At 36.2% G+C, this 15,868-nt stretch overlaps 1 protein-coding gene across 1 annotated transcript in view; it reads right to left on the reverse strand.

Annotated features, from left to right (window-relative positions):
* Window positions 1–15,868, reverse strand: part of NFAT5 (nuclear factor of activated T cells 5) — a 107,949-nt gene that overhangs the window by 8,798 nt on the left and 83,283 nt on the right. The window contains exons 10-11 of the mRNA XM_080828660.1: window positions 10,590–10,722; window positions 5,050–5,133 (exon numbers count right to left, since the gene is read on the reverse strand). Coding sequence (XP_080684786.1) covers window positions 5,050–5,133; window positions 10,590–10,722 — 217 coding nt within the window. The remainder of the gene's footprint in view (window positions 1–5,049; window positions 5,134–10,589; window positions 10,723–15,868) is intronic.

The raw sequence follows: 15,868 nt of genomic DNA on the forward strand, positions 1-15,868 counted from the left end.
GTTGCTACTACACATGTGGGTGGGGGATGAGTCAGCCCCCAGATTTTGCTAGTAGATCAGCTGCTGTCACTAGGTATAAGTCATCCCACCAAGACTCTGCCAGTCTTTGCTTTTCCTAGTTTTCAAGAGCAGGCTACTCATGCTTATTTATTGATTTATTCTTTCTCTCTGTGCCTGTTGCCAGTTCTGAGCTGTAGACTTCTCTGGTGCCCAATTCAGAAAAATGGCAGATTAAAGAAAACCCAGGAAACTCACTTGGTGTCAATCTTCAAGTTCTATGGTCCCTAGCCAGTCCACTTTCTTCTCTCTATATTTCAAAGTGCTTTTATGATTGCTCAATTATTTCCCAGGTAATTTGGTAGATTTAGATGGGAGGGACAGGGAAAAATGAATCTATATATTATGTCCCAGAACCCACAACTATATCTTTAATGGACGTGTAAACAATATTAAATGGCTTGAGAGAGGTCATCCTATCTTTCCTTCCTACATTCTCATTATATATTTATGATCCTTTACAAAGTTTCAGGCACAGTTTCAGGTTCCAGTGATGACTGAGATGGATAAAGTCCAACTGCCTGGAAATTACATTTTAGTGAAGGAGGAAAAAAAACCCCAAACATGTGAAATCTGTGTATTATGTAAGGGCTAGGGAAGAACTTTTAAGCAAATTCAGAAAATCCACAAGGTAAATAAGATAGACACATTTAATCATCCAAATATCAAACTGAATGTGTGAAGAATAATGGTACTGATAGTTTATGCCAAACAACTTTTATTTTTATTTATTTATTTATTTATTTTTAAAGATTTTATTTATTAGAGAGAGAGAGCATGAGAAGGGAGAGGTCAGAGAGAAGCAGACTCTCCATGGAGCTGGGAGCCTGATGTGGGACTCGATTCCAGGGCTCCAGGATCATGACCTGAGCTGAAGGCAGTTGCTTAACCAACTGAGCTACCCAGGCACCGCCAAACAACTTTTAAATAGTGTTCACTTCCATTCATGCCAAATAATCTTTGAAACTTAGAACAGTCTTTACTATAAGTTTGCTATTACCAAGCAGCATTTAGGTCAAGTACAAATATGTTTGGTTAAAATATAGATTAAGGTTTATAGGGGAAGAAATAGTGGAGTAAAAAAGCCACAGGTCTGGGAGCAATCTAAGTTGCAAGCTGTCAAGTTACTAGCTGTGTGACCTTGAGTAAATCACTTAACTTCTCTAAGCCTTGGCTTATTCACCTATAAAATAAAATTGAGATACGATTTCTCCAAGCTCCTAAACCTTTCCACATAGCTAAAATCAGTTAAAGAAAAGTATATGCTCTCAACTATTTTACACACTTACCCAATTAATCACTCCTTACAAAGCCGAAACCAAGAGAATGCACATCAATACAAGTTGTCCCTTGAACAATGTGAGGGTTGAGGCACTGACCATGACACATAGTTGAAAATCCACATAGAATTTTTTTTTAAGATTTTTATTTATTTGACAGAGAGAGCCACAGCAAGAGAGGGAACAGAAGCAGGGAGAGTGGTAGAGGGAGAAGCAGGCCTCCCACAGAGCAGGGAGCCCGACATGGGGCTCAATCCCAGGACCCTGGGACCAAGATCTGAGCCGAAGGTAGATGCCTAACCGACTGAGCCACCCAGGTGCCCCCCATATAGAACTTTTGACTCCCTCAAAACTTAACTACTGATAGCCTACTGTTAATCAGAAGCCTAGCCAATAACATAAAGAGTTAACATGTATTTTGTATGTGATTATATACTGTTTTCTTATAATAAAGTAGGCTAGAGAAAAGAAGGCTATTAAAATCATAGAGGAATACACTATATTTATTGGGAAAAAAATCTGCATATAAGTGGACCTGCACAGTTGAAACCTGAGTTATTCGAGGGTCAACTATACTTTATCCCTGGGTCCTAAACCTATAGGTTTATCACCTGTGATATATCACAGAGTCTTTGAGCCATCTTTCTAGAGTGTCCCCTCTTGTCTACCTGTGCCTACTAGATATAGAAAACTTCCTGGAAATATGCTCAAGAAACTGTTAACAGTTTACACTGTATACTTTATATTATTTAATCTGTATTACTTTTGTGTTAAGGATATACGCACAGCTAAGTAAAACTGAAGATGAATCATGATATACTGGCTCTAGATTTAGTATCTCACTGAGTGAGCTGTACAGTTATCCTTCTTACTCTCTACCTACTCCCTCCAAACCCTAAGGAATTAGAAACTTACTTTAAAGCAAAAGCTTTCAATACTTTCAATAATATCATTATTTGGATATCAAGTTCTAAATCTTAATAAAATTGACAGCTATTTATAAGAATGTTACTTGGAAGATTCCTGCCAGAACACAAAGTTAGAAGTCATTTATGTTGCTCAGTCTTCATCATTGAAGTATATTTAATTAAATCTCTCAGATGACCCCTTGGCATTATACTAAAGCTCTGATTTCAAGGGATCACAAAAATAAGCCACAAGTCAAGGAAAACTGCTGGTTCTGAAAGCTACTATTTTTTCTTCATTGATCAGGAATCTCCAAATAATGATATTCCATTTAAAATGACAAGTGAAAAATTTAAACCAATGTTTAGTATTCAAGTTAATTTTTTTCAATTTTTTATCTTCAAAAAATTAATCATGATTTAAATTGATAAAACTGTCAAATAAGGTTTGAATTGTGAAAAATAACGTGTATATTTCTTTCTCTTTTTCTATAACTTAAAAAAATTTTTTTTACTTGTGTGTTTCTTATCCATTTTTTTAGCCTTTTAAGATTTTGACCAAATGACTAGATCATTTATTACTGAAAATTAAACATGACATTTAAAACCTTCCAACCGGGGTGCCTGGGTGGCTCAGTTGGTTGGGCAACTGCCTTCAGCTCAGGTCATGATCCTGGAGTCCCGGGATCGAGTCCTGCGATCCTGGAGTCCCGGGATCGAGTCCTGCATTGGGCTCCCCGCTCTGCAGGGAGTCTGCTTCTCCCACTGACCTCTCTCCTCTCATGCTCTCTCTCAAATAAATAAAATCTTTAAAATAAATAAATAAATAAATAAAACCTTCTAACCTTCAACTCATTATCTTGTTATGAGATTACATTGGATTAGATTAGTGACCCTTCAGTCTGATACTCTATGTAAGTACCATCAAAAATTTTTGGAGGGGTGCCTGGGTGGCTCAGTGGGTTAAAGCCTCTGCCTTCAGCTCTGGTCATGGTCCCAGGGTCCTGGGATCGAGCCCCACATCAGGCTCTCTGCTCAGCAGGGAGCCTGCTTCCCCCTCTCTCTCTGCCTGCCTCTCTGTCTACTTGTGATCTCTGTCAAATAAATAAATAAAATCTTTAAAAAAAAAATTTTTTTTTTGGAGAAAAAAAATTGGAGAAAAGCAGGGATGGTGAAGTTGGCAAAAAAAAAAAAAAAGACCACAAACATCCTTAACTTTCTTCAATGATTCATTAATTATAGATTTATTGATCTAACAAACATGGCTTAAATTGTTTTTGCGTAGATGTGTTACCTTATGCACAAGAGCTCAACCTATCTATTTTTAACACTAGGTAAGTCACCTTGGGCAAATTATTTAACCTCTTTGGAACTTTGGTTTCTTCATCTGTGAAATGAGAATAATAAATTATCTACCTCACAGAATTTGGAAGATTAAATGAGATAGTGCCAGTAAAGAGTACGGCATATTGCCTAGCACTTTAATATACATTCGATAAATGCAAGCTATGGTTATCCATTATACAGATTTGTAAATTTTCCTGTAGTTGAATCAGATACATTTTGCAGTTTATTTACTATTGCATAATTCCTCACTAATCTACTCTGGAAGTGTTCATGGTCAGAAATTAAAATGACAAACTATACTGAACATGGTATATATACAAATGCTGAATTTTACTACTGACAATATAAAAAAATCCATTGTATTTGATTAAGTATTTTTAATTTTAAAATTTAATTTGATTTAACCTATGAATTTCATGGCAGTAAAAGATAAATAAAGGCTAGAATTATAATAAATCAATGGCCAATATGTAATTGACATCTTCATATGTAATGGCAAAAAAGCATCACTGGTGAGTATCTAGTTGTGTTAGAAATCTCTTAAGAAAAAAATTTACTCCCTTCTGGCCCCTCTGCCACCTGAGGTATTATAGGCTGGGCACAGTGTAGTTTGCATGCTGGAAAAAAAAGAAAAGAAAAGAGAGGAAGAGAGAGAAAAAGAGAGGATGAGAGAGAAAAAGAGAAAAAAGAGAGGAAGGGAGAAAGAAAGACAGACCTAATCTTTTTTACATTAAAACATCCTGAAGATATCTTCATTGTTTCTTGGGACTGGCAGGGAGTAAATAAAGATGTCAGAAGGAAGAATATTAACTAAAAAAACTAAAGAAACTTTGCAAATACTGAATTCTTTCAAAGTAGTTCAAATTTTGGTCTCTTCAGTTTCAAAATTTTAATGTCAAGTACTAATTTTGGTAGCAAGAAGCTTTATAGACTCTATTTTACATAAATTATTATATTTTATATTTTAACGTTTTTAACATTGGGGAATAAAAAACAAAACAAAAAAATCTCCTCTACTCCAACATATACTTTATTTTTTTTATTTTTATTTATTTTTTTAAGATTTTATTTATTTTATTTGACAGACAGAGATCACAAGTAGGCAGAGAGGCAGGCAGAGAGAGAGAGGAGGAAGCAGGCTCCCCGCCGAGCAGAGAGCCCGATGCGGGGCTCAATTCCAGGACCCTGGGATCATGACCTGAGCGGAAGGCAGAGGCTTTAACCCACTGAGCCACCCAGGCGCCCCAACTCCAACATATACTTTAAAACAATTTGTTCATACGGTGAATAAAGGGGAAATACCAAGTTGGGAAACAAATTTCTGCATTCAGTAAAGTTAAACAAATATTTATTTTGTGATATAGAAGATATCCTGCTAAGTGTTCCAAGTACACAAAAGAAAACATAATAGTAAGAGTTGCTAGACAAAATAGCATTTTTGGAAAGAAACGAGTTGGTACCTTTCATGGCCTCTTCAAAAGAGCAAGGTCTTGAAGGACTAGATATTTCTTTCTTCACATTTACATTCAAAGCACCAGCTGTTGCTATTAAAGCAAAACAAAACAATAAGATTGATGTATTTATTTAAGCTTTTCCTAAAAAAATATGTATCTTAAAAATCTTTAATTGAAATATTTTCCATAAAACATTATTATTTGTTTAGCAGAAAGTCTAAGCAGAAATGAGTCATTTTTTGTTTTGTTTTATTGTTTTTACAGATTTTATTTATTTGTCAGAGAGAGAGAGAGAGGGAGAGAGTCTACACAAGCTCGGGGAGCAGCAGGCAGAGGCAAAAGCAGACTCCCCGCTGAGCAAGGAGCCCAATGTGGGGCTCAATCCCAGGATCCTGGAATCATGACCTGAGCCAAAGGCAGACGCTTAACGACTGAGCCACCCAGGCACTCCCAAGAAATAAGTTCTTACAACCACCAATCTATGCCCTAAAATTCAGCAACCAAATGGGCAGTATCACATGCTCACTTATGAAAACAAAAGCAACAGCAACTTAAAAAAAATCCTTCTTACAGCAGTATTCATGTTGATATGTGATGAGTAGAACACTGTTATGAAACTTTTGTTTTTCCTTAAGTAGGCTCCATGCCAGCACGGAGCCCAATGCTAGGCTTGAACTCATGACCCTGAGATTAAGACCTGAGCTGAGATCAAGAGGTGGATGCTGGTTTAATTGAATGAGCCACCCAGGCACCCTGAAACTGACACGAAACTTTTATTTATTTATTTATTTGACAGAGAGATCACAAGTAGGCAAAGAGGCAGGCAGAGAGAGGGCGGGGGAAGCAGGTTCCCCGCTGAGCAGAGAGCCCGATGCGGGGCTCGATTCCAGGACCCTGAGATCATGACCTGATCCGAAGGCAGAGGCTTTAACCCACTGAGCCACCCAGGCGCCCCGACACAAAACTTTTAAAAATTATCAAATATAGTGCAATACCAGATAACAAAAATCTACCATTCATCTACATAAATAATTTACTTAAAAAAACTGATTGAGAAACATTTGTCAACTAACTGAACTAAATTTGAAAAAAGCTGTGATGAACATAGAGAATATGTAACATTACAATTATTCCTTTTGTAAAGCCTTGGAAAAAATAATCTTTGTATATTATTAATGGAGAATCGCTGGACTATTACATCTAGTCATATCAACTACAGCTACTACGGCAACTTAAAATTTAATGGGCCTAAGAATAGGGTTTAGTTCTGAAATGATAAAGTTAAATAAATTCCAAGTTTCTGCTTAAAATGCCTATATAGTAATTTTTAAAAAATATTTTAATTTCTATTTTTCAATGTATTTATTTTATATTCCCTAACTTATTCAGAATGGGAAATGAGTCACCTTACTTTCAATTTCTTTTAAATTTTTACTTTTATTGACTTATTTTTAAGTAAACTGTATACCCAATGTGGGCCTTGAACTAACAACCCTGAGATCAAGTGTGGTATGCGCTACTGACTGAACCAGCCAGGAGCCCCACCTTATTTTCTAATTTCTTATTTTTGACATGACAGTGTGAAATGATATTATAAAGAAACTATAAAGAGCTAATTAATTGTGAATAAAAAGACAAAATGTGCACATATAAGAATGAAGTTGAATAACTTATCTTAGTGTGCTACATAGATGGTCCAACAAATGACATATAGAGAACTGAATGGAAAAGAAATCCGCAGACAATTTTATTTTTTTTATTAAGGTTTTTTTTTTTTTTATTTGACACAGAGAGAGAGAGAGAGAGAGAGAGATCACAAGTAGGTACAGAGGCAGACAGAGAGAGAGGAGGCAGCAGGCTCCCTGCTAAGCAGAGAGCCCAATGTGGGGCTCGATCCCAGGACCCTGAGATCATGACCTGATCCGAAGGCAGAGGCTTAACCCACTGAGCCACCCAGGCACCCCCACAATTTTAAACCATAACATTAATTCTAGCAATTACAAATTTTATGTATGTATGTATGTATGTCTGTATTTAGAGAAAGTACATGTGTGAGCGGGGTGGGAGGGGCAGAGGGAGAGAGAGAATCTCAAGCAGGCTCCATGCCTAGTGTGGAGCCTGACTCTGGCTTGATCCCATTACCCTGAGATCATAAACAGAGATGAAATCAAGAGTTGGACAGTTAACTAACTGAGCCACCTAGGTGCCCCAACAATTATAGATTAAAAAATAGAAACTAATCTTTGAAAACACTTCAAATTTTTACTTTTAAAATCAAGTTTTAGTCAGTTGTTGTCACAGCAACAACAACAAAAAAGCATAAATTTTACATCCCTCATTTCTTATAGAAATCACCACTGCTGAGTCACTACAAAAAACAGCTAATGTGATTTGTGTGTCTTAACAGACGGAATTAAAAGCTTTGGTGACTAACTAGCAATGAAAGAAAGTTTTACTGTAAAGTATCTAAATGCTTGAGAACATGAACATGCAATGTATTTTTTAGGAGTACTAGACTCAGAGGGCTTTAGAGAGGCTCATGTCTGACAGTGTGTGCAGAGCCAGTTTATGTTCACTTGAACCACTGCCCTAATCCTACTTTTAGACCATGTACCAAGTACCCAAGATCCCCAAATTTTCTGCATAGCCTATGTGTACAGTCTTGGGCCTATAGAGTGAACAGAGCTTGGAAACACTGACTGGTGCACAAAGTCCCCCAGGAATAGAATGAAGCTAAGAAAGGGAAAAGAAGAGGGCACCTGCATGGCTCAGTCAATTGGGAGACTGCCTTTGGCTCAGGTCATGATCCTGGAGTACCAGTGTCAAGTGCCGCATCAGGCTCTGATTCTCCCTCTGACCAACCCTCCCTCCTCTCATTCTCTCTCTCTTAAATAAACAAAATCTTAAAAAAAAAAAAAAAAAAAAAAGGATGTGCGCCTGGGTGGCTTAGTTGGTTGGGTGTCTGCCTTCGGCTCCAGTCATGATCCCAGGGTCCTGAGACAGAGTCCCACATCAGGCTCCTTGCTCAGTGGGGAGCCTGGCTCTCACTCTGTCTTCTGCTCCCCCTGCTTGTGCACTCTCTCTCTATCTGACAAATAAATAAAAATCTTTAACAAAAATTAAAAAAAAAAAAGGGAAAAGAAGGCTGGCAGGCTGGGGAATCCTTTTTCCTCATGTTGCCATATTTGGCCTAGAACTCCCAAGCATTCTTATAATCCTAAATTCAAATCTCGCCTTCCAGGTTGATATGAAAGTATCTTAGTCAAATCATAACTTTTAAATATTTAGACAAATAGTATAATGGTTGCCATTTCTACACTGACTTGTGCATATTAGGGTAAGCCTAGTTTTTACTGTTATAATTCTACACAACTGAATATTCAAATGTTTAACTACAGTCCCAGATGAATCACAACAGCAACTGGTTTATCATAATGAGATAGTGCACATTTTCTATAACCACGTTTTCCCAAAATCATATTCTCTCTCATGTATACCTGAAATGATCATATTTTATAAAACACAAAAAAGTGAAATTATAGGAAGATTCTTTAATTAGCTATAATATAAAGGCAGAAACTGAAGCATAAGGTCTTATTACAAAGCTTGCATACTATGTATTTATTTAAGAGTTTCTGATACCAAATATTATATTGAATACAAAATATGAAAGGAAAAACTTAAAATGTGGCCAAAGATAGCCAATTAGTATATGTTGTAAAGCAGAAGACTTAAAAGTTGTTTAATCTGACAATTTTCAAAGGGAAATTTCTAATCATCAGCATGTATTACTAATAAATGAGGATTCTTAGTGCTAATACTAAGTCCTGATGTTCTTCATAATTGATTAATAAAAACAAACAAATAACCATAAAACCTCAGTATTCTCAGGACTGTAAAATCTTTAAGGCTATTCCCCAACTACACATATAAACTTCCCTCTTCCCTTCCACACAGATGATAGAGAAGCTCATTAGGAAAAACGTTCTTCTGTATCAATTATGCCAGCTTTCCCCCAACATGAGTAAGTTCCTCATCACAAAATATGCTAAATGCCACTATTTAAGTAATTAGCAGTTACTAAAATGCTTTAAATACCATTAGTTTTAAGCCAAACTTCCTTGGATTTTTGAAACCTTCCTAGAAAGAAAACAACCAAATATTTGATCTTTGAGTATCTACTCTTTCTTATTTTTACTGAAAACCATTATTTCTAAACTTTGCCTTTTCCTGTCTGAAAATTTTACTGCTAACTTTTATTCTGAAACAAATATTAATTTCATTAATGCCATGTACTGTGGCATAGTTTTGTAGCAAAATAGTGAATAAGCAAATGCTGTGAAATTCAGACATGATTTTTTTAAAAGGGGAGAGGTGAGTGATAGAAAGTAATTAGTAAGACAAGATATAGCTCTGTCCCAGCTACTGTTTCCATTGCTTTCTCTTGCCAGCATTCTTTTTCCCCTGCCACCTTATTTACTTTGGATTTCACTGACTCCTGAAACTATTTGGGAATAACATAAATGATAAGCTTACAAATATGGAAGAACTGCTAATTCTGAAGTGTGCCCGAGACTGGAATGAACTGAACCAATGGTAAACATGGCAGAAACCAAGCCTAGGTCAATGGAACTTGTGAAGAGTTTCATTTTCCAAAAGGTTCTCCCCACTTTTGCCAGGAAAAGGCTTTTCTTCTCTAGGCAACTAAATGAATGTAGGCAAAAAATTCTTACGATACTTCTTACCCAGAGATCTTCTAAACTTATAAACATTTCAATTGTTCTTATTGCTCTGGTTTCTAAAGCAACTACTTTGCCCAAATGCTTGAAATTATATTTAAAATACTCATTAACCAGCAGTCTTTTGATATTTTTGACTACACAAATTAGAAATTGTTACGTGCATGTAACTCTATTTGTGATTTTATCATTTATCAATCCAAGCTTATCTCTCACTTCTCCCAAAATACATCCTATAAGCCAGACACAGACTGAAGTATTGTTTCCCAAGGTTGTCACTTTGAACTTTCTGCATGTAAGAGGTACTTAAATGAATGATAATTCTTAAGAAGTAATCTACATGGGGCACCTGGATGGCTCAGTGGGTTAGGCCCCTGCTCGGGTCCTGATCCCAGGGTCCTGGGATCAAGCCCCGCATCGGGCTCTCTGCTCAGCGGGGAGCCTGCTTCCTCCTCTCTCTATCTCTGCCTGCTTCTCTGCCTACTTGTGATCTCTGTTCTGTCAAATAAATAAATAAAATCTTTAAAAAAAAAAAAAAGAAGTAATCTACATGATATAATTTTGAAGATATAATTCTTTAAAGCATTCCTAGTTTTTCTTTTTTACTATTAGAGCATAGGCAGAAATAACACCTAAGAGTAAAAACATTATTTGGTGGCCAGTGGCCATCTTCTTTGGAAATAATGCCCTTAGTATCAGTTAATCTCAGCACACAACTTTTTCTTTTTGGATCGCTGGTATTCATATGCTTCCAAAGAACTAGAAATTAATTATTGATTTAGGTCAGAATTTTTTATTTTGACATACCTGGGTCTGGAGTGTAAGTGAATGGCTGAACATCATGAGATCTTCCAGCATTGGTCACTACATATATTCCCACTGATACCGGCAAAGTTATATGTTGGTCATGATATGGGGGAACCTTCACAATAAGATGATTCTAAATTTAAAGGAAATATCAAGAGTTAAAAAAGAAGCAATATTTAAATTAAAATTTTGAAATAATTATAATTAAATACAATTCTTGTTAGCTGTAAAGTATTAAAAACTCTGACCGGAAAAAAAAATGCAGCTTAAAGCTCAGGTTCACAGGCATCAGGACATTAACTTTAAAATTGCTTTTAATGTTTTACAATGGCTTACAAGGTGCTTCTCCCGTCAACTTTACCTTTTTTCCACTCCCCTCAGGCTTGTTATACTCTGACCACACTGACCTTCTCAGTCCATTCTTTTAACACACTAAATTCATTTTTTTTTTTTTTTAAACCCCACAGTCATTACAACTTGCTGGTTTCTCCCATTGAAATATTCTTTCACCTCTTCAAATGGCTAGTTCCTTACCCATTTTCAGGTCTTATTCAAAATGTTACCTCCACAGAGAGGCTTTCATTCTATTTAAAGTGGCACCCCTTCCCAATCTGGTCACATAATCTTGTTTATTTCTAAAATAGCATTTATCACCACTTGAAATTACTACCATTATTTGTTTGTTTGTTGTCTCTCTCCAATCACAAGATTTTAAGCTCCATAAGAACCTAGGGTGTTTTGTTCTTTGTTCTATATCCACTGTTAAGCACTCTACACCAAATACACTCAAATGTATTTGTTGAATAAAAGAATAAATAAATTTTGAGAAAAAATATGTCCACCAAGCACAATGTCAGTTATCATATGTTTTGTAAAATATTAATTGTGTGATGTACTTTGCAATGCAATTCACAACTGCTTCCTAACCACTTTAATTATCATTTAAAGTCAAATAGATGGGGTGCCTGGGTGGCTCAGTGGGTTAAAGCCTCTGCCTTTGGCTCAGGTCTTGATCCCAGAGTCCTGGGATCAAGTCCCGCATTGGGCTCTCTGCTCAGCGGGGAGTCTGCTTCCTCCTCTCTCTCTGCCTGCCTCTGGCCTACTTGTGATCTCTCTCTCTGTCAAATAAATAAATTTTTAAAAAAATCTTAAAAAAAAAAGTCAAATAGAGTTCAGTGTACCCAAACTCTAGCAAATCAAAGGTTTTTTTTGTTGGATTAGTGGCAGAAGAATCCTCATAAAGTTCATAAGTCCTTCATCAGCACTCATTCAAGGAGACTCCATCTTCTTGAAGGAGACCATGAACCATATATGAGTTTTGCTCTTCTTCCCTAGTTAGTGTATTACAGTAATGGGAAGGAATATTAAGGGGCAGTGATTATGTTTTCCTACTGATGATGTGATATGCAAGAGGCCAATGTTGACAAATGAGAATGACAAGAGTTTGATGACATTTAAAAAAAAAAAAAGATTATTTATTTATTTATTTGACACAGAGAGAGAGAGAGAGAGAGAGAGAGAGATCACAAGTAGGCAGAAACACAGGGGGCAGCAGGCTCCCCGCTGAGCAGAGAGCCCAATGTGGGGCTCGATCCCAGGACCCCGAGACCATGACCGGAGCTGAAGGCAGAGGCTCAACCCACTGAGCCACCCAGGCGCCCCTGATGACATTTTTTATTTAGCTAGACTAGAGTTGGTGGACTCAGCGGACAGATCAAGTAACAAGTGGGATCAAGGTCAAGGTTTCAATTTCTGTGCACTTAATTTGTTTCTAAGCCATCTTAAAACACTCTCTGAAATAGTCACATTACAAATAAAGAAACAGCTTCTCATTTATGGCATTATGCATCCCAAGCCGTTAGCCATTTCCAAGAAAAAAAAATCATTTTTAAGACAGATGAGAAAACATATATACATGTGTGTATCCATAGATATTGAGGAACAAAAGTCTGAAAGTACATATTCAAATGCACCTGAGGTCATCAAAAAACGTATCTGCACTGATCCAACTTCTAATTAAACAGTTGTAAAATCCTGTCTACTCTTAGTGTTACTCTTTAGTTTAAACACTGTAACTATGTCACAAAGCAGTCTTACCTACAGTTAAAGAGATGCCTGAATGGATGGACTTGTGAGGTATCTTTCTAGTCTTAAAATTATTTGGCAAATTCTGTAATTGAAATTATTATTCTGAGTAAGATCTTGTTTCTTGGTAATCAGTAACGGAATTAGTATCTAAAAGTCAGATGCGTATTTTATCTAAAAACTTTTACTCCACTTGCGTTGGAGAGTATACTTAAATAAACCTAATCTGAAACCTTTAAAAAAACAAATGAACCTATTTTGATACTACTCCTTTGTACTCCCTCAATCTGATTCTAGAAATCCTATAAGTGATTTGAATTAAAAACTAAATTATGAATAGTGATAAGTTGTTTTTAAATACTATTTTAAGAAATTAAGAGCAATTAACTACCATTAAGCTAGCAGCACAATACAGATAAAACATGCAAAGGGTTGGGAGGCCCTTGGAGCAGGTTCAATGTTCTCTAGGGTAAAAACAGAAGCAATCCTGGGGCACCTGGGTGGCTCAGTGGGTTAAGCCTATGCCTTCGGCTCAGATCATGATCTCAGGGTCCTGGGATCTAGTCCCGCATCGGGCTTTCTGCATAGCAGGGAGCCTGCTTCCCCCTACTCACCCCTTTGCCTGCCTCTCTGCCTACCTGTGATCTCTATCTGTTGAATAAATAAAGAAAAATCTTTATAAAAAATTATGAAAAGCAGAAGCAATCCCAATTTTAATTTCTTAGAAAAATCTGCTTGGATTCAAAATAACAATTTTCTTCTCAGCAGATAATCTTTTTTAGAACTTGTAAGCAATGGTGTTAGATATTTTTCATTCTCCTAAATGATAATTTATCACTGCCACATTCATTTTGCAGTTGGGGATATATATACATATATATAATTAAAGACACATAACAAAACAAAATTCCTAATAAAATCATTTGAAAATACATAACCTCTAAATTCTCAAGCCTTTGTTTATTCTAGATGTTCCCCAAATTTCTGAGGATCTCTTTTGGCATTTCTTTCAAGAACTCTCTTTCCATATTTATACTAAAAATTCCACCTTCTCCAAAATTCCAAAGTTTCTCCTTATTTTTTTATTCTCTCCCTCTAAAGAATATAATAGAAAGAACTCAGACTAAAGTTTGAGAAATAACAATCTATACACCTGTGTTTTTGATACACTAATGCCTGTTTTATGTTTTATAAAACAAGTTATTCTTAAATTGAATTGTATACTTCTTAGTTTCCAATAAGACCATTTCTAGCTCCTAGTTCCTGTCTTTAAATCACCTCTGTATTTCAAGCTGTGAGACTCTCTTGCTTTCTTTCAAAACCAACTTATCTTTAAGACTGTATACACACACACACACACACACACACACACACACACAGAGTCTCAATATGTGTGTATATGTCATATATATATACACACACACATAGAAAGAGACTATATATATCTAAATATATGTAAAATATATATGAAAGAGATCTCTTAGAGGTTGATCTTTAAGATACATATCTTTTTGTATATATTTAATAGGCAATTTCTACAGAATTTATCTGAAATTATTAAAATGGGAATAGATATAATGACCCTCTGCCTACCACATTTGGTATACATGTGCCTGAGACATATTATGGCTTTGCATAAAAGAGTCAGATATTAAACAAAGAACTGTTTTCCTAGACTTCATTAATCTCAATTTTTAAAAAAAAATATTTTATTTATTTATTTGACACAGAGAGATCACAAGTAGGCAGAGAGGCAGGCGGCGGGTGGGGGGGGGGGGAGCAGGTTCCCCTCTGAGCAGAGAGCCCGATGTGGGACTCGATCCCAGGACCCTGAGATCATGACCCGAGCTGAAGGCAGAGGCCTAACCCACTGAGCCACCCAGGTGTCCCGATTTTGGGGTTATAAATGAATAGTTATCACAATTATTCATAATGGCAATTTGCAAGGTTCTTTAAATGGTCTTTCTACTATACCATCTTCTGGTCATGTTTTAATATCATAGAGGTCCTTTTAGCTTTTCTGTATGGGCCTGGTATTTCTTTACTAACTACAATTTTCTTTTGTTTTCTGAGTACCCTTCCCTCTAAATGTTTAATTTTTTAGGATTTTATTTTTCTAAGTCATTTCCACACAGAGGCTCAAACCCACAATCCTTAAATCAAGAGTCACATGATCCACTAACTAAGCCAGCTAGGCACCCCTAAATGTTCAATTTTTTTTTCTTTAATATAATCTGTTGGATCAATTCTTTTTATCTTCACTGTGATCCCATTCCAAAACATGTCCCAGAAAGTCCCTTAGGAAAAAAAAGACAACTCGCTGAAAAAAATTAAAATTTAAAAATGAACAGCACAACCACAGAGTTAATGGAAGATCATATTATGTTTTAGTTTGTTATACATACTTGCTTGCAAAAACCCCAGGACCTCTAGATATAGCCACCAAATAAGGACATTAATTCCTTTCCATTCCACCATGTCTTATTTTTATGATTATTCTTCTTTAATCTATTGTAGCTGGCATAACTACCCTGAAAAAAAGTGTTTTAAGAATATTAACTACCCCAAAAGAATATTAACTACCTCAAAGGTAAAGAAGGAAGGAAGGAAAAAAGGAAGGAAGGAAAGAAGGAGAGGGGAAGAGGGAGAGGAAGAGTTAGAGGATGAAGAGGAGGAGGAAGATGCGGAGGAAGAAGAAGAGGAGGCAGAAGATGAGGAGGAGAAGAAACAAAGATTTCTTACCATTAGGTTCTACATGAGATAGCAAGTTAAGACTATAATTTGTTGGGGCTATCTTATTAATATTTTGTATAATTTATAGGGCAAGTTTCTCAGTCTCTAGAACTAGCTATAGGATAAGGTAAGGAAGGGAAATTGTAACAGAGTATTACTTGTAAAGGAGTTTACATTAATTTAACCAACTCATCAAAAAACAAAACATGTTTATGGCACACACAGAAGTACTGCATGGAAAAATTAAGCTTCAGTCAAGACCAAAACTACAGGCATGTAAGAGGCTGGTTGAAATTAGGGTTTGAAGTACCCTCAAAAAGAGTAAGGAACCTCAGACCCGAGTCCTCATTTTCTTCAAAGTGAATAAAATGAACCAACAAGTTTTTCATGAGTATCTGTTGAGTGCTTAATATTATGAGGAACACGGAAGAGTCATAATACATTGTCCCTAACCTCTGGGA

The sequence above is a fragment of the Martes martes genome, assembly GCF_963455335.1.
Source record: "Martes martes genome assembly, chromosome: 17".
NCBI classification, from domain to species: Eukaryota; Metazoa; Chordata; class Mammalia; order Carnivora; family Mustelidae; genus Martes; species Martes martes.